The 26885-nt window shown below is 39.5% G+C and overlaps 1 protein-coding gene across 2 annotated transcripts in view; it reads left to right on the top strand.

Moving 5' to 3' along the window:
- GPD2 (glycerol-3-phosphate dehydrogenase 2) overlaps nucleotides 1–26885 on the top strand; it is a 130623-nt gene that overhangs the window by 10047 nt on the left and 93691 nt on the right. For both annotated transcript variants that reach the window (XM_081241886.1, XM_081241885.1), the window contains exon 2: nucleotides 25880–25989. In XM_081241886.1, coding sequence (XP_081098012.1) covers nucleotides 25888–25989 — 102 coding nt within the window. In that variant the 5' untranslated portion in view covers nucleotides 25880–25887. The remainder of the gene's footprint in view (nucleotides 1–25879; nucleotides 25990–26885) is intronic.

Raw genomic sequence — 26885 nt, 5'->3', positions numbered from 1 at the left:
CCTGAGTGAGCAGAAGCTAGCTGTACAGAGATGAGCAAAGCATTCCAGGCAGAGGAGACAGCTGGTGCCAAAACCCTAATTGTATTCTTGATGAATCTGACGGGCAGAAGAAGGTAAATAAACCCAGAACTTCGCGAGAGGCAGAGGTATCTGTATTAGTTTCCTGTGGCTGTTAAACAAATAACTGGAAGCTTGGTGGCTTAAAACAACAGAAACATATTCTCTCTTCGTTCAGGAGGCCGGAAGTCCAAAATCAGTATTACTGGGCCAAAATCAAGGTGTTGGCAGGCCATGCTCCCTTCTGAGGCTCCAGGGGAGAATCTGTTCCTTGTTTCTTTCAGCTGCCAGTGGCTCCCGGCATTCATCAGGTTTTGGCTGCATCACTCCAGTCTTTGCTTCTGTGGTCACATTGCCTTCTTCTCTTCTGTGTGTGTCAAATCTCCCTTTTGCTTCCCTCTTATAAAGATACATGTGATTGCATTTGGGGCTCACTCTGATGATTCAGGATAATCTCTCCACTCAAGATCCTTTATTTAATCACATTTGCAAAGTCTTCTTTTTGGTGGTTGTTATGTAAGATAACACTCATGGGTACCAGGATTTAGGATGTGGATATCTTTACACTGCCACTACTCAATCTACCATAGTATCCAAGAGAATCTTTATAAAGTAGGCAAGGGCCAGATCCTATAGAGCTGTACAAGCCAGGATAAGGCATTTAGATTTCTTTCTGAGGTTATATAAGCCATTGGAGGATTATGTGCTGGTAAATGAAATGGTTTGGTTTTGCTATAACATAGTGTCTCTCAACTTTTTTTTTTCCATTATGTCTTTCCAAGAAGAAAAATTAAGTTGAAATTAATTAATTAAAATTTTAAATTAATATTTCCCTAGCAAGAATGTATTCCTTAAATATAAAAAATAAGATTTTGTTAGGTAGAGATGAGCTTTGGAGGACCACAGCTCATTATAATATGTAAGATTTTTCACCGTTCTGCCCCAAGAACCAACTTTGTCCCCTTGTGAGTGTTGCTGTTCCCATTCAGCCTGTGTGCTATCAAAGGCTGATCTGGCTACACAAAGTGGACTGGATTGTGGCAAGTTGGGGAGGGAAGATTGGATGCAGGACTCCAGTTAAGAGTCTATTTTAGTTGCCCAACTAAGGAATTACAGTTGTATGGACAAGCAGGTGTTAAAGATGGAAAGAAGTGGATGGATTTAGGATTTGTTTTTGCAACCAAGTGAGTTGACTGAACTTTCTGATAGATTAATTCTCTGGGGAGAGGAAACAAGAATTGAGACAAAGGCTTACACTTTTTACTTGAGCAGCTGGGCCATAAACTGAGAAGAGGAGAATTGGGAGAGAAGCAATTCATGTACTTGAAGGAAGATGTAAAATGTTCTGTTTTGGCTGTGCTAAGTTTGAGGTGCTTCTTAGACATTCCTTTGGAGATGTCAGTTAGATAATTGGATAAATGGAGTCTGGAGATTCTGGGAAGGGTTTTGGCTGAAGATATGGAGCTAGAAGTTATTGGCATATAGTTGTATTTGATACTGGATGGAATTACCTATGGAGAGTGTGTAGATAGAGAAGTGGGCTATTGGAGCACTGTGTTATGCAGAAGAGAAGGAGGACTTGCCAGTGGGGTAGGAGGGAAACCAGGAGGGTGTGGTATCCCTGAAGTTAAGAATTCAAAATGTTTTTAAAAGGAGACATTAAACTGTTTTTAAAAGCTTATTGGATTGAGTTGTGGAAGTAGAGACAGTGCTTAGAGACAGCTCTTTCAAGTAATTGTGTCATGAAGAGAAGCTGAGAAGTGGAAAAGTTCCTGGAAGAAGTTACTGGTTAAGGGAGGGTTTCTTGAACCAGAGAGTAATAGAATGAGTTTAAGTAGAGAGGAAATGATAGAATGATTAACTAGAGAGGAAAAACTGATGAAGGCAGGAGAGAGTTATGGATAACTGTTGGAGTACAATTCTTGAAGAGGCAAGAAGGGAGATTTAGAGACAGATGAAGAGGTTGATCTTCACTAGGATCAGGAACATTTCATTCATAGTAAAAGGAAGCTCTGCAGAGAGAGTGGGTACAGAGCTGATAGGTCATGGTTTGGGTGGTGGGAAGATAGAGTTCTTATCTCATGGCTCTCCTTTCCCAATGACGTGTGATGATGTTGAGGTAGGATGGGGTGAAACAGGTTTGGGAAAAGAGGAGATTTGAATTGGCTATTTTGAAACACCCTGGAAAATGTAATAGTATTGCTGGTCAATGTGGATTGCCCATTAGAGACTTGTAGCCATGAATTTAATTGAGGCTAGTTGTGGATGTGGTTCTTTCTTCAGGCAGTTTCTTTAGCTGTTTAGGTAGAGGTGTGGAGCAGGCAGATAGCTGGGCTTAATCAACTTGAGTATTTTCCAGGTAAGTAAGAAGCAGGAAGAGAGGATCAAGGACGTTAAGGGTGCTTTTTGCAAAGGAGAGTTTACAGTGATGGACCTTGACCATGAGCTGGACAAAAAGGGAAGTGCATGTGTAACTGATAGTGTGGAAATTGCCAATGGATTGGAAAACCAGATAATGCCAAGAAGATGCTGGAATGGAAATATCAGAGTAGATGAGCTGGAAAAAGAGAAGACGTTGTTCACATGTAAGATGCTTGAAGCTGACGTCTCAGAGCGGGTGCAAGTATTCATAATGCTAAATCAGAGGTTATGACAATGAGAGCAGGTGGCTGAGGCATGGTCAAAGAGAAGACCATCAGAGGTGAGGTACTTTAGGAACTGGGGCCTCCATGTGGATGTAGAAGACAGCAGAAGTGAAGACAGTTATGAGTTTGGAAAGGGAAACAGCCAGGTGCTTAGGTCATCAGCGAATGAGAGGAAACAGCAGTAGATGGGTAGATGACAGCAAGAAGGGGTGATGGGTGGTAAGTATAATGATGTGAACTTCAAAACAGGTAAGATTTTTGACAAACAACCCAATCCAAAAATGGGCGGAGGACCTAAATAGATATTTCTCCAAAGAAGACATACAGATGGCCAAGAAGCACATGAACAGCTGCTCAACATCACTAATTATTAGAGAAATGCAAATCAAAACTACAATAAGGTATCACCTCACACCAGATAGAATGGGCATGATCAAAAAATCTACAACCAACAAATGCTGGAGAGGGTGTGAGGAAAGAAAGGGAACCCTCTTGCACTGTTGGTGGGAATGTAAATTGATACAGCCACTATGGAGAACAGTATGGAGGTTCCTTAAAAAACTAAAAATAGAATTATCATATGATCCAGCAATCCCACTACTGGGCATATACCCAGAGAAAACCATAATTCAAAAAGACACGTGCACCCCAATGTTCACTGCAGCACTATTTACAATAGCCAGGTCATGGAAGCAACCTAAATGCCCATCGACAGACAAATGGATAAAGAAGATGTGGTACATACATACAATGAAATATTACGCAGCCATAAAAAGGAACGAAAGTGGGTCATTTGTTGAGATGTGGATGGATCTAAAGACTGTCATACAGAGTGAAGTAAGTCAGAAAGAGAACAACAAATATCGTATATTAACGCATGTATGTGGAACCTAGAAAAATGGTATAGATGAACCGGCTTGCAGGGCAGAAATTGAGACACAGATGTAGAGAACAAGCGTATGGACACCAAGGGAGGAAAGCGGCGGGGGTGGTGGTCGTGGTGTGATGAATTGGGAGATTGGGATTGACATGTATACACTGATGTGTATAAAATTGATGACTAATAAGAACCTGCTGTATAAAAATAAAATAAAATAAAATTCAAAAATTCAAAAAAAAAAACAGGTAAGATTTTTGAAAGAGGATAGAGGAGAAATTGGAAGGTGAAATGGTGAGACACTTAATGATCTCCAGGCCGGGGGATTTGCAGAATAGAAGCAGGCGTTTAACTCAAAGTATTTACAGCTAAAATGGAATGGGTACTGCAGGTACAGATCTTTAGTCTGGAGTGGGGTCCTGGAGCCTTTTGTGAGGCTAGACATTAACTCTTTAATCACTTAATCATAGGAAGGTCCTAGGAAAGGGGCTAGTTATCACCTGGTTCAGAGATGTTTTGATATTTTAGCAACTGGTACAGCCATTGCTGTTTATCCTGGCTGAACGCTGGACTTAGATATGAGAGTATAAACAAACTCCCTTTAATGGGGTGCTGTGAAAACAGTGTAGGTAGGCTTCAGCCTTCAAAATTCAGATTAAATCTTGCTTTCTCCATGTTTTCAGGGTATTGCCTGATGAAAGGAACGTCTAGAGAAGAAAAGGATAGATTTTGAGTTCTAGAGGGCTTAACTGGGAAGGAGAGAGGTCTGAGAAGGTGAGAAATGGGGCAGGTTGGGCTTATGGTGATGACTGAGGTAAAGAGGATTGTGGAGCATGCTAGGATTAGTCCTGTGATGTCCTGGGGGGAGCTGGTTGCAGACATCTGGCAGCTCCTGTTGATGTGGTGGCCAAGGGTGAGCAAAAGCCTCCTCAGAGTATCTGTAGCCCTAGGACATCTCCTCATGGCTTGGTGGCCAACTGGAGTATAAAGGCCTCCTTGGGGACTGCTCTCAAGTGGCCAGGAGCGCCAGATGCTCTGAGGGCCTCTTTCTCAGCCAAAATGGTGGTGCAACCCCTGGGGGAGGTGCTTTCTCCTATTTGGCAGAAGCTAAGGAGTGCTGCTTCTGGGGACCATCATCAGAGTCAAACGTATTTAGACTGTGTGCTCTCCACTGTTGTTACTGTCATTGGCTTAGTATGGACCCTTAGGAGTTTGTGCTGGGATGTTTACAACCAGTCTCCTGATTTCCCTTCTCCCAGATGTGTGTCCTTTTAATTTATCTCCCAGCACTGCTTCTGGTAGTGGGGAGTGGGGAGGATGGTCTTTAAATTCAAACGTGTCTATCCATCCTACTAGGAATGTTGTGAGGATTAATATAACATGTATCAACCTACTAGCACAGTCCTTGTAACGCAGTATGTAGCCAACAAATATGCTTAAAAGCTTTCTTTGGTGATCCATTGCTTACTGGACAAAGACCAAAATCCTTTGATTGGCACATAAGATCTCCAGAGATTTTACCCTTGCTTTCCTGTTCAGTCTCCTCACTTCCTCACTTATAACTGTTGTGTACCATCCTGTTCTCTAGACATACATATTACACCCCCTTCTTCTTGAAAATGCAATATTCATTCATACAGTCATGTCCTTGCTCATGTTCACTTGGATCTGTTGAACCTTCAACATTTGATTAATTATTGCTTTCTCTACAAACCTGCCCTGATGACGTTTCCTACCTCCCCTTAATTAACCCCATGGGTAATTACTCCCTTAGCCCCTAGTCCAAACCTTATTTGTATCACTCATATTTGTTTTAGAATCTTCTTCTCCAAGTTGTGAGTTCCTTAAAGGCAGAAACTATAAATTATTCACATTTGTTTACTCACAGTCTTAACACAGTAGGTGCTGAATGAATATGTTGAATAAAGGAAAACTCAATACATATTTAAGTTTACATATTGCCTCTCTGTTATAAAATATAAACTATATTTTGTGTACCATCTTTTTCTTTAATAGTGGAGGCAACTTTTCTGACGAAGCAGAGGAAAATTGGTGACCATGAAGTTAGTGAGTAGGCAGACTTAGTCCTGTGTTCTTTTTCTTTTACCGAGTGACTTTTATTTGAGTTATCCAGTGATATTGTTCACCATCATCATTGCTTTATGTTGAGTTGTAATCATTAACTTTTGCAGTTATACCCCCAAAGAACCTCAGACAAATGTGGGTTTCTGGTATTGGTTCGGTATGCTTGACCGGGTGGTTTCCAGTGCCCGCTTACAATTGCAGGATTGGTGTGTGGAGCCTTTGGCAACCTTGGTCAAGATGTGCAATTCCTTTTAGGTCTCTTCGGACCTTGGTTCCTTTGATCCTATGAACTGATTAATTATATTTAACAAAGAATTGAGATAATGTAAATCAGACATCAGCAATCAGAATCTAGTCAGAAAAGGGTGGGAAGAGCAAATGTGAGATGAGGTGGCAGGAGTGAGTCACTCCTTGTTGTCAGTGGACTAGGAGTGGCGGTAAGAGGGCAAAGGTGGGTTGAGGGGTGATGGAGGCGTCTGTGGGGAGCGGGCGGGATTGTGTGGACATGGGTAAAGGTGGTTTGGAGGATACAATAGACTGTTGGCTAGTGGTTGGCATGCAGTGAATGAATGGCCAAACAAGACTCTTTGGGCACTTAAATGACTCTTGTTCCTAGGTTCTTGCTGTGTACTTAGTCAGAGTCATGGTGTATGTTTTTACATCTTGGGGTAAGGGCATGATCCTAAGAAGGGACACATTCTTGAGAAATATCTCAGTTTCTTTGAAAATACATTGACTCATAGAGTTGACTGTTTTGGTAGCATTTTGTTTTTATATCAGTATTTTTTTTCCAAGGTAGAGGGTGTTCAAGGTTTGTGATAGAGCCAGAAAGCAATTCCTCACCCTCTCTGAACTAACAATAAATACCAGGAAATATTCTGAATAGAGGACAGAAAACCACTCTTATGGGTCAAAGTTTTCCCAGTGACTTGGGTTGACTCAGGACACAAACCTTAGATCAAGCCTCTTACAGAGACGGTTTTAAATCCGCTGACTAATTGAGCTACTGGAGGTAGACTGTAAACACTGGCTTCCATGCGCTCAGAGTCTAACCTGAAGCAAAAGAGCCTGCTGCGTCCTGTGACCTCTGGAACAGCTAACCTGTGGCCTGGAGTCAGATCTGCGTTAGATGCTGGGCTTTACAGGGTTTTTATTTTATTTTATTTATTATTATTATTATTTTTTTTAAAGAAGATGTTGGGGGTAGGATTTTATTAATTAATTAATTTATTTTTGCTGTGTTGCGTCTTTGTTTCTGTACGAGGGCTTTCTCTAGTTGCGGCAAGTGGGGGTCCCTCTTCATCGCGGTGCGCGGGCCTCTCACTGTCGCGGCCTCTCTTATTGCGGAGCACAAGCTCCAGACGCACAGGCTCAGTAGTTGTGGCTCACAGGCCCAGTTGCTCCGCGGCATGTGGGATCCTCCCAGCCCAGGGCTCGAACCCGTGTCCCCTGCATTAGCAGGCAGATTCTCAACCACTGCACCACCAGGGAAGCCCAGGGTTTTTATTTTTGATAGAACGCTCCACAAATAATGGTATCCGTTCTGTGGAGAAGAATGTTTATTTGGGGGAGAGATGCTAGAGAAATGCTTGAGAGACCTGCCTACTCTTTTTTTTTTCCAAGGGAAATGACTGACAGGATTCATTTCCCCAACCTGGGAATCTTAAGTGCACTTGCTTGGTCAGAGCCAAGTGCTGCTTGGGCTAAAGCTAGGTTACGGCTGCCTTTGTTCTCTCTAACCACAGTCTGTATCGCCCTGTTCAGCACTGCACACGTGGGGACCCACTGCAGGTTACGTATGAGTAATGGGAGTTGTTGACAGCAGATATACTTCTACACTTCATCTACATTATCTCAAATTTTCAACGTAAGTTGTGAAACAGATGAGATTTTATGCATGAGAAGACGAAAGCTCACAGTCAGTCACACAGCTAGTAAGTGACTGAGTTGGAATTCAATCCGAGGGGGGTGGTCTCTGATGACCTCTACACTGGCTACCTCCTGCAGAGAATGTTCTATTGACTGGTCAGTGGTGTGGTTTGAATATGCCAAGGACAGCGCCTATGACAGAAGGATCCCAGTTATACCTAGGCGAGTAGCTGTGTTCCTGCGTGTAAGCACTGAATTGTCACGGGGCAGGGAAGGGGAGAGAGTGTTGGCCTCCGTCTAGGATGGTCTGTGCTTTCTCTGTGTACCTGTGGCTTCCTTCAGGGCTGGCACCGTGGAGGGGTCCCCTGGGTGTGTTGTTGGCTGAAGAGTTTCTGTGTTTATGGAGTTGAATCCTGGGGAGCACTAAATGCCAGTAAGTTCGATCAGGTTTGCAGTCACTGGTTTGATTAGTTGTTGGAATTTCTGATGTTATGTTAAACTTTAAATCCCTGAGACGATGTAATATGAAATAACTAGAAATTCAAGGCTAGTTTAGGGGTAGTTTAACTCAGGCTTAAATAGTTATTGTGTCAGATGCTCGAGGCAAATTCATCCCAGTTAGGGTAGAGACTGTTCTTCAGAATAAGGTAGATAATTCTGTGACATTTTCTAGTTCTTGTTCCAAGAGTCCTAATAAATTCTAAAGGCAAAATATCCTTTTCCTTCTCTGTGTGGGTCTTTTACTCTATCTAGTTCATTAAAGATGAGAAAAGTTGTGTAACAGGAAAATCACTCAAGTAGTGGTCAAATGATATGGGATTTAGTCAAATGTCAGCCACCTATCTGCACGGTGCTCTTTAGAGCTCTTATTTTTTTTTTCTCTCTCTCTCTCTTTTCTCTCACTCACACATACACACACAGATTGCTTTTTTTTTTCTTATTACAAGAATAACATGTGATCATTTTAGAAATTTAAAAAATGATACACACAAGGAAGATAATAAAAATGACTTTCAACCCTACTATTCAAAGATGAGATTTTAAATATTTTTGGGTATGTCCTTCTAGCCTTTATGTGTGTGTGTGTGTGTGTGTGTGCGCGTGCGTATGCACATATACTTTAAAACAGAAACACACACAGATACTATTTTATCTACTTTTGTTCTCTTCATAATTAATTTTCATTGCCCATTACCCCATCTCTATCCAGAGTGTAATTAACCCAGAAAGAATTAATTCCTAAGCAGTCAAGAAATTCTAGAATGTATAACTTACTTAAGGCTGTCTGCTTATTTCTAGACATTTATAATTATTACCAGCATAAAAATGTTGCTTTTTCAAGTCAGAGTGGGGTAAGAGGATGGCAGTCATTTTGGCCTGGTGAGTGACCTACCCTTGTGGTCCAGTTCAGATGGGAAAAATGGCAGGAGACTCTGGAGAGCAGAAACCCAAGCTTATGGGGTCTAGCAATGCATGCAAAAGGAAATGTCTAGATGATTTCAATCTTTTATGTGAGGAATCTGAAGTCCAGAAAACTCAGGTGGCTTTGTTGAGGCTGAGATTGTCGCAGGGTGGGGGTCTGGCTCCGGTTGCTGACTGCCTGTCCTGTGATCGCTGCAGAGCCTCAAGACACAGACTGAAAAACAAACCACGCTCTTGCTGCTGCCAAACTAATGACCAAGGGAGTAGGCACAAGTGCACTGGGTGAGGTCATGCCTGAAGGTCGCTGCGTGGTTGTTGGAACCTGGCATTTTGACAGGAGTCCTATAAGATATACCATTTTGTAAGTCATTTTTTAAGTCCTGACAGCCTCGTGGTAAAATCACAGGCTCAACTATGGGCTAAATTTTTTGGATTAACTTTGGGTTTCACTTAACATTATCTCAAAATTTATGGTTGAGAAGAGGCTGTTGAGTATAAATTGCTAATGTGCTCTGCTGATTTCCATCAGCTATGTGCTTTGACTGACAACAGTGTGGGCCTAGCCCACTGGGGTCTGGTGAATTACATCTGCTCAGCCAGAGTGTTTCTTGAGCTGGAATTGAAATGCATGGCCCTTTAGTTTCCAGTGTGATGCCAACACTCAGGCAATTGACTTTTGCTCTTCAGTCTCCAGCAGGGGGAAAATTATGAAATAAAATGGGGAGAGGCCAGGCATCCTCAAGATTCAAACCCATAAATATAAATAACTGTAATTAATCATATGCAGTCTCTCTTGTCTATTACCTCTATACTCAGTGTGTCAGTAAGTTTCACACAGCTCTTTAGCGCCCTGCCTGTATGGTTGGTGCGGAATGTTCTGAGTGCCTCAGCTTGTTGAGATGTGACCTAGGGTTCTTTTCCAATATGAGTTCAAAATCAGTTCAAGATATCATGAGTTGCTGGGGGGCAAAGTCACCTGCAACGTACCCTAGCCCAAGGGGGAATAGAAGTATAAAAAAGACCTCTGCTGTTGGCATTTGAGAGGCTCTCTCAGTTGACACTCTGTTCTTTGTTACCAGCTTGTTAGACTGAATGGGCTGGAACAGTCTTTCAAGTGTGTAAGTTCAGCAGACATTTATATTCAAGATTATCGCTGAAGTGTTTGTTTTCCTATTACAGAATCCTATTTTTGATTGTGGTTTACATTTTTTTTTACTATTTTGTCATATGATTTATTAACTCTTCCTCTCTCTCTCCCCTTTACGTCCTTTTTTCATCTACTCATTATGAACAGGGCTAATGGCGTCCTTAAGAAAAAGCAACTGCTTTTACTCTTATATCCTTGGAAAGCATCCTCTATGCTGTAGCTAGGGTCAATCTTCTTTCCTCCCTCCCTCTGCTTAAATTCCATTGTATCATCGCACTGATTAGGACCTTCCACTGATTTTCTGTCTCTATCTTGTCAGACTAAACACCTTGCTAGAAGGAAGTCATACATGACTTGGCACATGTCTGGCTCTCTGACCTGATCTGGAACCCACTGCCCACATGATACACTGTGCTGCCCCTACATTGTCCAGTGGAGCCCAGGCGTACACCTGCTGTGTGTCTTTGTATGCCTGTCCCCTCTGTGTAGAAGGCCCTTCTCTTAGGTCCCTGTGTGGCTGGCTCTTCCTCCTCAATTACGTTTGTGCCAAATAACCTGCATGGACTTTCTATCTAAAGTAGATCCCTTCTACTCCCAGTCACTCTCCAACCTAATTATGTTCTTCATAGCACTTGTCAGTTTCAAAGTACTCAATTTTTAAATTGTTATAGGTTTATTTTTTGTTTCCCCCAATCCATGAGAGCAGAGAAATTGCCAGCCCCTAGAACAATGCTGAGGATATAGCAGACATTCAGTCAATCCGAGTTGAATCCATGTTGCAAGAATGAATGCTCCTCTTTTCATCTCCCTTAGTTGGCTAGTTCCTTCAGTGATACTTCCCTGAGTTTTGTTGAACTGTTGCTTTCATTATTTTCTTAGAGCGTACAATTTTAATCTCTCCCTCACCAATGGTAAGTGCATTTTTCATAAACCAGTTTCCAACAATTAATTTTGAAGTTTTTTAAAAGTGGCAGGACTTCCCTGGTGGCGCAGTGGTTGGGAGTCCGCCTGCCGATGAGGGAGACGTGGGTTCGTGCCTCGGTCCGGGAGGATACCGCGTGCCGCGGAGCGCCTGGGCCCGTGAGCCATGGCCGCTGAGCCTGCGCATGCGGAGCCTGTGCTCCACAACGGGAGAGGCCACAACAGTGAGAGGCCCGCGAACCACCCCCCCCGCAAATAAAATAAGAGTGGCAGATAGCTTCTTTTTTGGCCCATTTATCTGTAATCTTTTCCTTAAATCCAAGAGAGCACAGAAAAGAGGTTCTAGTTGTTTCTAGAGCAGAAGCATACAGCTTTGCCATATTTTTTTTCATATATGTAATGTGAATTTGTTCAGATGAGGCAGAAATGAAATAAGAATTTTCTTTTTCTTATCTTGGACTATGTGCTTGTACCTGGCTTGAAATTCTTAATCTTCATCGGAGACCTGTGTAGTTTGTTTCATCCACGCTGTGTACCATAAACTTCTGATAAGACATTATCTGGTAAGATCCACTGACCTAGAACAAAGGAAGGAAGGGGGAAAAAGGCCCTTGAATAAATACAGCCAGAATGTTGAAAATCTAAAAGCTAGAATGCTAATGAGTTGCTCCTTTTGCCTTGCTCAGAGTTATTTATTTGTATTTTAAACACAGTTTTAGCTAAGTTGGCTCTCACTTTTCTGACCACAGTGGCAACAAGTTAGAAGTGATCTGGAGAGCTCAAAGATCAAAAGGGAAAATTACCATCAGCCGTATAGTTTGAAGAACCAGGAAAACTTTATAAAGCAGATACGGGAAGAATTCAAATGGGAACAGTGTGGTTTGGAGCCACTGAGTAAAGGAGTAATAGTATTCAGCTGTTCCTGAGGACATTACCCTAGCAGCATAGTCTAATGTATATAAGGATGGCTCCAAGCCATCAATAATTGAATTCCTGGTTAATATTTTTAAGAAGACAAAGTATGATTTCTATTTGTGAAATATTTAAATTCAAAATAGTTTAGACTTAAAAAAAAAACTATAAACTCCATTCAAATGTAAGCTCTTAGAAGGCAGGGATTTTTGTTATGTTTGTTCTCAGCTGTATGTTTAGTGCCTGGCATATGTTAAATGATTAGTTAGTAATTATTGAATGAAAGAATGAATGCAAGCCTTAATCATCCAACATTGCTAAATAAATAGGATATTAAGGTAGTACCAAGTTTAGTGCAGAAGGCTTTTCTTTTCCTTCTGCACCTATTGAATGAAGAAAAACCATAAAATAATACAAATTTAAAGTTAAAATAGATCTGGACATTTTCAAAGATGCTTCGTTTATAAGTGGAGTGAAGATCAGCAAATTCAAATGATTTGCCTGAAATCACAAAGCAAGTTAGTGGTATAGATGGAATTACAAGGCGAGTCTCCTTAATCTCTCCTTCTAGAATACCCACTGGTGATTTTCTTTTTTAATATGGTATTTCAAGAATTAAAAGAATATAGAGGTTTTTGGTGTGTGTGTACTTTTTTTGGGGGGTGGCAGTTTTAGCAAGAATATTGAGTAGAACCCTTGATCTTCTCCTGTGCATGCTATTTCAATTTTAGACTGTCAGATGCTAGGGTATTAGCTGTGTAATGTTGGTACACAGTATCTCATGCACAATGACTAGACTTGTTTATAGTCTAGTATTTGAAAGCTTTCCACTTAGGGTGCGTGCCCGTCCTTTTAACGAAGAAAAGAAAAATCTAAATAGGAGAGGCTTGGAGAGGTTGCCTCATTCAAGTGGGGAGAATAAGATCTTATGACCAAGACTGTTTTAGCCAAGATGACTGAGATGGAAATACAGCTTTGTTTATTACTTTTGCATAGGTGAAGACCTACTATCTTTTCTTCTCCTTTCTGAGGGGCCAGGGGATGGAGCATTTACAAACTGTTGTATGATATGTATTCCATACTTTTGAGAGAAATTTTTGGTAGAAATATGAATTACTGCAGTCTTTCTCTCCTGTTATCTGATTCTTACTTCCTTAAGGGTGAGACATTTTTAGGGAGTGTCATCACTAAGCTAAATAGTATAAAATATGATTATTTTGTTGTAGTACATCTTAGATTTTCTTTGCATCTGTGCTTTTTGTGTGTAATTTGACCCTTTGTTGATAGTTAGATTTATACATGCAGTGGATTATTAGATATGTATGGGAGTGAATTTTAAATGCAAATTTCAGCAGGCTATAGGGGAAAAGTGGTTACAGGATGTAAAAAGTGGTTAGATTTATTTCCTGGGGATTTTCTCCAGCTCAAGGAAGCAGAATAAATGGTCTCCCCACCCCATACACTTTTTGGTCTCTGTTATAACTCCCAACGATGTCTTATGCATTAATAGAGCTGTAATAGAGCTGTAATTAAATTTAGAACTTTTTTATTTACAATGTAAGTAAATTAAATTAACTGAAATTATTGTGCTATAACTAATTATCATAAAAATTATATCATAGTTTTTTATGAGCCCAGATTTCATAAACTATTTTCAACAAGTATTTCCTAAAATGCATTTTTAATGACATATATAATGCAATTGCTACTGGAACTTTTGAAAGAATTGGTACATTTTCATTGTATTTGGTGATAAAAATAATGAATAAAGCTGAGTTAACTCAATTGGCATCAGCATTTTGAAGTAAAAAAAAAAGCCAGTTTCTCAAAGTTTTGTTTGTGCTTATAACTTTCTAAGGCAGATTCTCAAACCTTCTACATCTGTGCTATTCAAAAAAAAGAGATTTTGGAAAAATGAGCTTGTCTCTTTATAAGATTTTTTTGAGCCTTAAAAAAATCCCTATATTTAGTAGATAGTTTTTCCTAATTCATAATGCCATATTTCTTAAAAATATATGATATTGGATAACAACAAAACAGATCTCTGATTAAGATCCAGGCAAATAGAAGCTTAATTATCTTAAGCACTTCTTTTTCTGAACATGCTAAATTAATTGAAATTTTCTTAGGGTATATTTCTTTTGACTAAAGTTCATTATCATCTATATGTGTTAAAAACCTTTTCATTTGATTCACAGTGCCTGCGCACTATTTTATAGCACCTAAACCCTTTTTATATAATGAAGTAGATGTTTTCTTATGGAACATTTTAGGGTGTGTAGTCAACAGCCATGATTGTTATTACTTTATAAGGGTTTGTTATTTTTATAATAAATCCGGAGGAGAGGCTTGATATATTTTAGTGTAAAGGCAGATATTTTGAGCTCTGTTATTTGATTTGCAGTTTATTCTATAACAAAGTAAAGGGGTTCTTCTTGTCTTAATTACTGAAGTAGACTCTATAACAGAATGTAAAATCTAAAAAAAGGGGGTTTATGCTGCTAGAAGAATGTGAACCATTTTCCTAACCCAACAATAGGGTTAGTAAAGGGGCAGAAAGACTGCAAGAAGCCCAGGACTGGGACTTCCCTGGTGGCGCAGTGGTTAAGAATCCACCTGCCAATGCAGCGGACACAGGTTCAATCCCTGGTCCTGGAAGATCTCACATGCTGCGGAGCAACTAAACCCGTGTGCCACAACTACTGAGCCTGTGTTGTAGAGCCCGTGAGCCACAGCTACTGAGCCTGTGTGCCACAACTACTGAAGCCCGCGTGCCTAGAGCCCGTGCTCTGCCACAAGAGAAGCCCACACACCACAACGAAGAGTGGCCTCCGCTCGCCTCAACTAGAGAAAGCAAAGAAGACCCAACGCAGCCAAAAACAACAACAACAAAAAATCACAGGACTAGTGTGGTCTGTTTGCCTAAAGAATTATTTTGGTGTGCGATTCACTGGTAACATTTCTTCTTCTTCAAGACAGAATTAAAGCTTTTTACATTGTCTGCTGTATTCTTTTTAAGTGAGGCATTTCTTATTAGTTGATACATAAATGCAAGTTTATTATTTCATAGTTGGCATGCTATCCACTCAATTCCTTAACCTGACTTGGGTCTTTATAAGGGGTGGGCATTTTGGGGAAGGAATGCTCCAGAATTTCTCTTATAAGGGGCATTTTATTTTATGCCTCTCAGGATTACCTTAAATTACATAGGGTAAACAAAGAAGGCAGACATATATTTTTATGGAAAATCACTGATAGGATTTTACAACTTTAAACAAAAACCCATTAACATATCTAAGATGACAGCGAATATATATTAATTTCAGTTTTAAAATGATTTTAAAATGGAAAACAAGTTCACCTGCATGAACTAATTATAGTTCTTCATGATTTTTAATAGCAATTCTATGGAGAGCAAATACAGTGGAAATCATTCCATTTTGAATTAAACTATGATCATTTGCATTTAATGAATATAAATCTATTATTAGCTGAGATGGGCTTCATTGATTTCTTGTAATTCTAGAGTGAACCTTATGAAAATAAGAGAAAAGGGTCAAATCTGTGACTTTATAGTATTGGTATGCATTTTAGAAATGGCAGAAAACATAAATACATAATATGGAAGTTGCCTTGGCAACCCTATTTATTTTTTTAAAATTGCGTCTTACATAATAAATGACAGTTAGAGTGTGAGCATGTATCCTCTTGTTCCTCTGCGGCCTTCTTCCCTTTTGAGACGTTTTCATTTTGGAGGACTTTGTGAAGTAAATGCTTTAATTGGTTGTGGCATTGCATACTAAATTTAAAAAAAACCAAAAATTACACCAAAAGAATTCATGTGATAATGTTTGAGTTGAATTTTTATAAACAGATAGAGGCTTCTAACTGGCTCATTTTAAATGGTTGACTTTATTTTCTCCTCTTTTTTTGGGGGGGGGGTGTCTTGTGCTTACATTTCTTAAAGTCTGATTTGAACCTCTGAAAGCAGTGCAGCCCTTTTCTGTGCCAACTCTTTCTGTCAAGCTTCCAGGTGCCTGCTGTCCTTTGAGCCTGAGGGATGGTCCTGGGCTAACCTCTCTCTCAGTCATCTGTAGCTGTGTGTTGTGTTTGTTCTAAAATGATATAATTGACCTAAAGGTGCCCCAGAGTGACTAGTAGGAATCATTTCCAAAGTACCTTCTGGCTTGAAGCTATGTGGACCAATACAAATATAGTGTTTGTCTTCTTTCATTTTCTCTTTGTTGCCCGATTCTGTTTCTCTTTTGTCTTTCTTAAAATACTCTCCAGTCATTGAGATTTTTTTTTTCCATCTTTTGGGTTGGGCCCTTCTGGCAAGGGATTTCCTGGGGAAATTGATTGGAAATGGAACCTGCCCATCCCTAAAGCAGTCTGGCTTTTGGATAGGGTGTGAAAGACAGGGACCAAGCTAGGGTTTGGGTGCTGTGCCAGCCACGTGTGATTACGTTGCCTGAGCTTCCTCATCAGCCACAGGCCAAAATTTCGGACATCCAGAGCCTGAGGACTCATTACATTTATAAGTTTTGTGCTGACTTTTACATGGTCCTTTCATTTACCTTGTTTTTCAGGAGAATGCTTTTCTCAATGATTTCAGAAAAATCTTTTTGTTTGTCCTTTGATATCCTGTTCAGTGTATGTATTTTTTACAACTGTAGGCTGTAAATTGTTATCATTGTTATTATGGTGTTTGTGGTTTAGGGAAAAATATATATGTATGTACGTATATGTGTGTGTGTATATATATATATATATATATATATATATATACACACACACACACACACACACACACACACACACACACACTAGAGGAAGGCCTAGGGAAGGTGAAGACACTTTTAAGTGTCTCCTGTTTTCTCAGGATTTGATACATTCACTTATTTCCATTGGGATAATCTTTTGTGGATAACCCTTAGGTCCATTTTCTATGAGGACTTGGTCTAAATCCTTTTCAAAAATGTTTGAAGCAACTGAAAAAAGAATGATTCAATTTCAGTTTATGGACTAGGGCCCCTTTCTGTTTGCAAAGAACAGGCTGATGGGCCTCTGATGTTGACTGTTTGGTTCATTTACGTCTGACAGCTTTCAAAGAGCATGCTTGAGGGTTCACTCTGTGTTTCTGTAGGGATCCCATGCTGCTGTGTAAGACGTATGTGTGCAGAAGTTCCTCTCTGCTTGGCTGGGGAGGATGCGTTTGTAGGCAGAGCGCTAATCACTCTCCCCTCTGTAAAGCCAACCTTGGGGAAAGAGGCGGTAGTGCTTGGTGTGCTTTGATCGGTACTCGTTTGTGGGAGCACTTTATCAGGCTTAGGCTTGGTGTGCCTAAACTGTTACGTTGTTTCTTATAGGAAAGTATGCATAGCATTTGCTATCACATCAATCGGAAGAATAAAGGGTTTGCATGCTGAAACATGCCCAGTTCAAAGCACCCCCAAAACCTTGACTTTTATAGTTAAAACTACTTGGGTGGGAAGGTGCTTTTGCGTTCACTCCCTGTTCTTCCATTTTGCTGTGAACTTGCTGTCAAGCTCCATGACTTTCTGGGTAGGACTTCCTCTGATGAGGCCCTGCACCCTTATTTAGTAAGATTCATGCAACTTTCTCCCTTAAGTCACTGAATTTGTGTGCAGGTGGATCTTGAGGCCCTGCGCTCGGACTTGTGCCATCTGTGGGTTTGACGGAGTGTCATGACTCAAAATAGATGAGGGGGAGGCTTTCCACGCACAGCCACAAGGAGGGTGGCTGCACAACTGGAGTGTAAGGAGCGTCTTCCTACCTTTGGACCTGCATCTGCTTAGGTAAAGGGCTGAGTGAAGTAGCACATGCTACATCTAGGTTACATTCGGGGAGTCTTATTTTATGTTTTAAATGCCTTGTTCATCTTGGGGTCTCAGTGTAGGTGATCAGAGGGGCATAGAATGCCTTTATATCTTGCCAGAGAACACATGTGCCAGGGACAAGGCTTGTGGTTGAAATGACTCTTCTGAAAATGATCTTTGAGCTATCCTCCTTCCTCCCCAGCACCCACACTGATAATTCTTGTGAGGGATGGAAAGAAATAGGTTTGCATCTGTGCTGGCATAAGACTCAAGACCCTGAGAAGTCTCAATTTTTCTTAAATTAATGGAGAGCATGGAGGCTAAAATGGAAATAGCTGTTTCTACGCAAGAGAACAGAGGATAGGAGAGTTTTTGTAGAAGTGAAGGGATCCTTCCACAGAGGAGTGATAAATCTATTTGGATAGATTTTTATTTATGCTGAATTAAGAGAGAAGCTAGGACTGCAAGACAGGGGGAGGAGTTTGAGCACTCTATTTTGAGAATTCCGGGGCCAGGAAGTGTGCTTTTGTTCTGGAATAAATTTGCTCGTGAGTAGTTGCCAAGGGGAACCCCAGCCGTTGCCAGTGGGTGGTTATTTCTTGTTTTTAATTCTCAAGTGTGTGGTTAAGTCATCTAAATGCATGATTTAGCTGGTAGAGTAGCCTTACCAATGAGTAGGAGGAAGGCAGAAGTGGTGAGCGCTCAGGAACTATTTAAGATAAGGTCTGAGCGGTTGTCTTCATCGTCGAAGTCACTCTGTCTATAATGAGAGTCCTAAAAGGACAGCCAAGAATCCTGTGGAGCCAGATAACTTGCAGGGTTAGCTAGAAGCATGGGTCAGCAAACTTTGAGAAGTGGCAAGTCCAGTTTTTGTTTTGCTGGCGATAAGTACATTTTATTGTGAGCAGGTATATCTGTCCGTTTTAGGCAGAAAATTCCTCACACCATAGCTTTTGCTATGAGGACTCTTGTGAGTTTAAGACCCTCCTATCTTTATGTTTGCTCTTTTCTCTCTGTAGGTGTTCTGTCAAGATCTTAAATATTTTTGCTTCCAAATGAACTCCTCTTCTCCCTTAAACTTGCTTCTCTTTCTGATTCTTAATGTTGTAATGTTGGGGCAAATCCCCCATTACCCAGGCTAAAGCCCCTTATGACCTTCAGTTTCTTCCTGTTTCCTTCTGTAATCACTTGTCAGATTCTGTAATGGTCTGTAATTGAGTGCTGTCATTAGAGATTTCTGCAAAGCATCAATGTCTGCATTAGTACTTTTCAGTGTTGTCCTAAACCAGGCTTTCGTCTTCTCATGTGGGGACTATTTTATTGCCTTCCAGTTGGTCCCCTCAGTCTTCATCATAAGCTTCAACACCAAAATCTACTTGAACATTCTTCATAAGTCATGAGATGAAGCAGCTTGCTTCCTTCGTCTGGAATCTCAGCTCTCATGGCCAACAGAATATCATAGAAAAATATCTTATTTCACATGTACAGAATGTTCTTATCTCTTGCCCTGGACTTCTTTTTAAACCTCACTTTCAAATGAACATCATCTCCAGCCAAACCAGATAACAACTCGCATGCCTCCTGAACATTACCATGATGTTCCTCTTTCTCCTCCAAATCTTTCTCAATCCAGACCTGCCCGTACTCACTCCCCTCCAAATCCTTTCTTCTTCAAGAGGCTTTTCAAGTCTCCTGTCTTCTGAAACCTTCTTTAATTCTTTTAGTGAGAATTAATCTCTTTTCACTGCAATGATATAGTACCGTGCTTTCTTTTCTATCAGAGTATGTATGTGTTTGTATGTTTGTGTTTATTTTATTTTATTTTTTTTCTATTTTGTTTGCCATTACCATGTGTTTAGAGCATACAGGATGAGCTGAAGCATAAATTCACTGTGCCATCTTGACTGGATAGTCACTGATTTTTAAAAAAATTTGATATTGACATGGTTTAGTAAATAATGTAATTTAACAGCCTGCTTTATTTATAAACCCTTCCACCCTTCCACTAATTTTGAGGGAACCCAAGTCACAGAAATTCAGGTGAAGTATAATCACTGTCCATTTAGTGATTCCTTTCTTTATTTGAGGGCATGATAACTCAGTGCTTGAGTTAGAATAGAACAAAGGAGAAATAAGCATCTTAGTTTTATTCTGCGCTGTATCTTCTGGTTGATGAAAATGGTATCAGATAGTGCTTTGAGCTATTACTTTCAAACCACTTTGAGCTATTACTTTCTTTTGGCTGTAATTTAAATGTTTTTTTTTCTTCCAGGTTTATTGAGATAAAATTGACACGTAACATTGTATTAGTTTAAGACATAAAACCTAATGATTATATAACATTATAATGATTATATAATGATTATATAACATATATAACATTATATATATGTGTGTATATATATATATATAATGAAATGATTATCATAGTAAGTTTAGTTAACATCCATCATTTCACATAGTTATGATTTCTTTTCCTTGTGATGAGCACTTTGAAGATTTCTTCTCTTAGCAACTTTCAAATATGCAATTCAGTATTGTTAACTAGTCACTATGCTGTACATTACGTCCCCAGAACTTATTTATCTTATAACTGAAAGTTTGTACATTCTGACCACCTTCATCCATTTCTCTCACCTCCCACCTCCTGTCTCTGGCAACCACCAATTTCTTCTCTGTTTCTGTGAGTTGGGGTTTTTTAGATTCTACATGTAAGTAAGATCATACTGTATTTGTCTTTCCCTGTGTGTCTTATTTCACTTAGCATAATGCCCTCAAGTTTCATCCATATTATTGCAAATAGCAGGGTTTCCTTCTTTTTTCATGGTTGAATAATATTCCTCTGTGTGTGTGTGTGTGTGTATGTGTTTGTGTGTGTGGTGTGTGTGTGTGTGTATCACATTTTCTTTATCCATTCACCCTTTGATGGACACTCTAGATTGTTTCTATGTCTTGGCTATTACAAATAATGCTGGAATGAACATGGGGGTACAGATAGTTCCTTGAGATAGTGATCTTGTTTCTTTTGTATATACACCCAGAACTGGAATTGCTGGATTATGTGGTGGTTCTGTTTTTAATCTTTTGAGGAACCTCCATACTGTTTTCACATAGTGGCTACATTAATTACATCCCTATCAACAGTGCAAAAGGGTTCCCTTTTCTCTATATCCTTGCCAACACTTACCTCATTTTGTGTGTGTGTGTGTGTGTGAGGTGGTATCTCATTGTGATTTTGATGTGCATTTCCCTGATGATTATTGATGTTGAGCACCTTTTCATGTACCTGTTGTCTATTTGTACGTCTTCTTTGGAAAAATGTCTACTTAGTCATTCTGCCTGTTTTTAAATTGAATTTTTTTTTTTTTTTTTTTTTTGCTATTGAGTTGTATGAGTTCTTTATATATTTTGGGTATTAACCCTTTATTAAATATATGATTTGCAAATATTTTATTCCATTCATTAGGTTGCCTTTCATTTTGTTAATGGTTTTCTTTGCTGTACAGAAGTTTTTTAGTTTGATGTAGTCCCACTCATTTTTTTTTTTTTTTGGCTTTTGTTGTCTTTGCTTTTAGTATCAAATTAAAAAAAAGTAATCGCCAAGACCAGTGTTAAGGAGCTTACCCTCTATGCTTTATTCTAGGAGTTTTATGGTTTCAGGTCTTAATATTTAAGTCTTTAATCCATTTTAAGTTGATTTTTTTGTATGGTGTAAGAAAGTGGTCTAGTTTCATTCTTTTGCATGTGGCTGGTCCAGTTTTCTCATCACCGTTTATTGAAGAGACTGTCATTTTTCCAGTGTATATTGTTGGCTCCTTTGTTGAAAATTAATTGACCATGTATGCACGGGTTTATTTCTGGGCTCTCTATTCTGTTCTATTTATCTATGTATCTGTGTTTATGGCAGTATCATATTGTTTTAATTATGATAGCTTTGTAATATAGTTTGAAGTCAGGAATTGAGATGCCTCCAGCTTTGTTCTTCTTTCTCAAGATTGCTTTGGCTATTCAGGGTCTTCTGTCTATCAGAGTATTAATAACATTCAGTGTAGCACATGTAGTTATAAGACAGTTATAAGACAGACTTTGATATTTAATCCTCCAAATTGATTGTAAACCCCTTGAGAGCAGTTGATAAACTCACAGATACATTTAGTTGACTAACTTTGTTTAAGGTTTTGTTTAGTTGCCTGGTGTTCTCCTTGCAAGAATTAGAGGGCTGGCATTGGTCTGTGCAAATGCAGGAGCCAGTCCTGAGTCAATGTATATGTGATTTATTCACAGGCTATTTAACATAGACATCAGGCTATGACAACTAAGCTAATTTTATTTTTAGATGATTTTTCTACCTCCGGTTTTCTTTTCTACCTCTGGTTTTCTCTTCTGCCTCTGACTTTCTCATACTTTTAGTTGCAAAAGGTAAAGATTTATTGACATTTTTATTCCCAGTCTTTGCTAACTTCCTGGTTGCAGCTTTTATGTAGAAGGAAGCAATCTTTTTCTCCTTGTCATCATTGTGAAAACCTTTTTCCTTATAATGGAATGTAAGTGGGTATAAGTAGTTCACAGCACATAGTTTAACGTTAATCTGGTTTTACATTTCTTTTGGTCAACATTAAAACAAAGTTTTCACATTATCTGGCAGAAGGTTACTAGCAGATATTTTGTCAGAGTTTTCCTCATTGCCTTAGAGGAACCTAATGCCGAGGAACTGTACACTTTGGGTGACTGCTTGTGAATAGGGCTTTCTTTTGGGAGTAATAGCAAAATATGGTGTGGCTCTTGGGGAGAGGTTGGCTTTTCAGAGCAAAGGCAGGGCAGAACCACCTAGTGATTAGCAGCAAAGACTAAGCTGTGGCTTTGTCACTTACTAGGGAATGACCTAGGACAAATCCCCTACTCTCTTTGAACTGCAAGTGCCTCTTTTATGAAATTAGGATGTTGTGAGGGTGATATGAGCTGATATATATAAAGAATTAAAAGCATGGTACCCATTTCCTAGCAAATAACTCAGTAAATGGCAACTATTGTCATTATAACATTAATGATGATGATGCTCATCATCATTATCATCATCATCTTGGGAGAGTCAGGTAAAGTCGACTGATTCTGTGCTTTTGTAAGAGTGATTTATTCGTTACAACCAGCTAGATTATCTTGTGGATAAATTTGATCACAATAGAAATAATAATATTTAAGCATAGGTTATTTTATGAAAATACTGAAAAAAGAAACTTTATTATAGCCAATATTATCAATAACTCTGCAAAATAATATGTCAATGCAGTTCTTCCATAGTATTTGTGGCTCATTGAGAAAATCCATGAAGATATCCTCCTTAGCAAGTTTTGGTTTCAGGAAAATCAAATTGAGGCAATATAATAAGGAGCAGGGAATGTAGGGAACTACACAATTGGAAAAACTAGCTCCAAACTTAACTGGCTGAATGAACACCTCTGCTGAGACGCTTTATGACTGTGTTGTATAACATTCCTCAGTTAGCTATGTTGATGTGTGGTGTCCTTTGTGAGATCATCAATGACATTATCAACAAGACAGAAGCAATGATACTGAGCTAAAGTCAACCACCTACAAAACTCACATCCAAGGGACTGCCAGGCTTCTATCTGTATGGGGTGGGCACAGGCATTGTTTAGGTAATCAGAACTAGGTCTCTATTCTCTGTCTCTAATTGTCAGGGAAGCCCAGTTAGCCAGGGGATAGCATGCTATCTCCGGGCTGCTAGGGTTTCTGTTGTGTGATAGGCACCCATATGAACATTTATAGCAGTACTAGGAATGGTGATGCTGAGCTATGACAAAGGGGTGCCTTCCAAGTTGGCTCAGTTGCGGTTTTCACCATCAGAACAATTGTGGACATTAGGTTTTTCTTAGGGTTGACTGAATGATGAATGGAAGCCCCAGCCAACATACACCAACTCTTTTGCATAACTTGGGAGAGAGGGGATGGTTGATGCAGAGAAGGGATGGGAAAGAAGAGACCTCCAGCAGTAAAGAACATATGCATGTGAAATATTTTTCTGGTGAGAATCTTAAAAATAAAGATGAGTCTTAGAATTTAGGAGTTTGTCAGAAAAGAATGAGATCAGAAGAAAAATAAAATTTTAAGAAATGCCAGCTTTTATTTTGGTATATAATTTATAGTATTCCAAAATGGATTTTCTGTAGAGTCATAGTTACCAACTGCACTTGAAATTCTTTGATTTAGGATAGTTATGCTAATAGATTCTATTCAGTCAAGATGAACTCAAACTTTTTTTTTTAATATATAAATTTATTTATTTTTGGCTGTGTTGGGTCTGCATTGCTGCACATGGGCTTCCTCTAGTTATGGCGAGTGGGGGCTACTTTTCGTTGCGGTGCGCAGGCTTCTCAACTGCGGTGGCTTCTCTCGTTGCGGAGCACGGGCTCTAGGTGCGTGGGCTTCAGTAGTTGTGGCACATGGGCTCAGTAGTTGTGGCTCATGGGCTCTAGAGCGCAGGCTGGTGGCGTAGTGGTGGCGCACGGGCTGAGTTGCTCCGCGGCATGTGGGATCTTCCCAGACCAGGGATCGAACCCGTGTCCCTTGCACTGGCAGGCGGATTCTTAACCACTGTGCAACAGGGAAGTCCCTGAACTCAAATATTTTAACTGTATCATAATTCACGTTGAGATACTCTATGTTTTTTACTATCCTAGGTTAAAATTGGCTTCATATTAAATAATTTGAATTGTGAGATATCTGTAAAGCATAAGGTATGTTGTCCAGACAGGTCAGAACTCCACCCATTCAGGAAAGTAGGGTAGTGGCTTCCCTGTAACACGTGGGTGTGCCAGCTGCTTTTGTAAGTGAAAGACTTAGGTAGGTCAAATTGCTAAATATCAGCTCTAAGTTAGAATTGTTTTTAGGTGATTACACAGTGTTATTGTTTTTTGTTTGTTTGTTTGTTTAGCAGAATAAAAGGGAGTACGATGTTTTACATTGGAATTTTTATTTTTTATTTATTTTATTTTATTTTTTTGGCTTCTGAAAAAGTTAGACTATTTAAGTCCTCAAAAAAAAAAATTAAGAAACTCCATCAATCCGATAGTGGAATTTTTTTTTTTTAACAAGTGAGAAGAAAGAAAGTCAAGGGCTAACACAGTACAAGACTTTATAGAAATATACAGTGAGCACGAAGGAGTGCTTGATCTGGAGGGTTTCCCCTTGAAATTTTGGTGCCATGCAACTCTGGCTAGAAGAAACCTTTTTTTTTTTTTTTTTAAGTTCCCTTAATGAAAGGAATTATAGCAGTGTTATATCTGTCATTTTGTAAAAGGATCATGGCATGGTTTTCTTTTACTTTTTATCTGTAAAGTGTAGAGTCTTCCAGGGATAGAAACGTAAATGTGTTGGCTTTTGGTTTTAGTGAGAGCTTTATTCGGAAGGGGAAAACTCAGGAAGGGAGGTGTACCAGAGTGGAATTCAACACTTGCCAAAGAACCCAAAGCAGGCATGAGGTTCATTGTCCTGTTGAGTGACAGAAGACTTCCACCAGTTCTTTTCGTGGAGGGGATTAGTGGTTGAACAAATTTACAAGTACAGCATGAAGTTTTGTCAGGTACACATTTCTTTTCACAGCTCTCTTGACTTTATACTATGTAAATAACCTCAGTTGTCTCTGAATTTTTCTTTCTTTAATTCCTATTGGACGGTCATTTTATAAAGTCAGTTTCTTGGTTTTTTTGTGTATTGTTTTTGAATTGTGGTATACAAATTGGTATATTAACAAATTCCTTATTGTGTGTTTTCTTTTCTAGTTTAACATAATTTCATAATCTAGGCAGTCTCTTTTTGTTATTGGATTATTATGTGATAAAAATCCCAAATAGGGCTTACCTGGTGGCGCAGTGGTTGAGAGTCCGCCTGCCAACGCAGGGGACACGGGTTCGTGCCCCGATCTGGGAAGGTCCCACATGCCGCGGAGCGGCTGGGCCCGTGAGCCATGGCTGCTGAGCCTGCGCATCCGGAGCCTGTGCTCTGCAGCGGGAGAGGCCCGCGTACCGCAAAAAAAAAAAAAAAAAAATCCCAAATAACTCTTTTGTTTCTTTTTTTGTCTCTGTAGGCTAAGAAATGGCATTTCAGAAGGCAGTGAGAGGGACTGTTCTTGTTGGAGGAGGTGCTCTTGCAACTGTTCTAGGCCTTTCTCAGTTTGCTCATTACAAAAGGAAGCAAGTAAGTAACTGTACATGTATTGATTACAATATGAAACAAATCTGTTAAAGAACTGTGTATGGGGCGTGTGTAGGCTAATGGTATTGTTTATCGATTACCGTCTCAGCTTGATCTGAAAGACACTAATTTAGAATACTGCCTTATTGATCCTTGAGAACTGTGTATATCTCATTTTTTAAAAAGTAAATTTCTTTGTCAGAAAGCATTATATTATTTAGCCTCTGTTTTGGCTCTTTGGTTTTAAAAGACTGCTTCATTTCCGAGTGCCAGGGTTTATTCATTTATACTTTCCTTGTCTAATTCATCCAAATGTCTGGATACCTTCTATGTTCCTGCCAAGAGTTTGTCTTATTAGAAGGCAGGCAGCTGAGAAAGGAAATGGAAAAGAAAGAGCCTATACAAAAGGCTCAACTCGGAATCTTGGGTTTATTTCTGAAAGGTTTAGTTACTTATGTAGTATTATTACTTTATATTGGGTAAAATTTTTAGTGGGAGAAAGCTATGAAAATGAGATTGGTATGAAGTTTCCAAATAATTTAAAGTGTTCAGTTTATTTTCATTTTGGTTTTTTTCCCCTTTGCACTACAACTATGCCTTCCCATAGTTCAAATTGATGCCAGGAAATAACTTTGGTGAATGTTTTTGTTCTTTTCAGCCTTGAAATACTAACCTCAGTAGTTAGTATTAATCACCTGTTCCCCCTTCCCTATGTCATTAGGGCATTTTGTGATACCAGTTGGTTGGTGCATTCCCGATTCAAAGATGGAGGTGAAGGAATTGGGGAAGCTATTTGTAGCTGGGCTATCTGTGAACTACTCACATCCTACATTTTTGTGAGAACCTTTAAGCCCTGCCTGGGCTGTCTTGTACATGTTGTTTCTGTTTCTTTGTGCTAC

This window comes from Mesoplodon bidens (genome assembly GCF_964165515.1).
Source record: "Mesoplodon bidens genome assembly, chromosome: 8".
Lineage (NCBI taxonomy): Eukaryota > Metazoa > Chordata > Mammalia > Artiodactyla > Ziphiidae > Mesoplodon > Mesoplodon bidens.
This window is presented reverse-complemented; position numbering and strand designations above follow the sequence as displayed.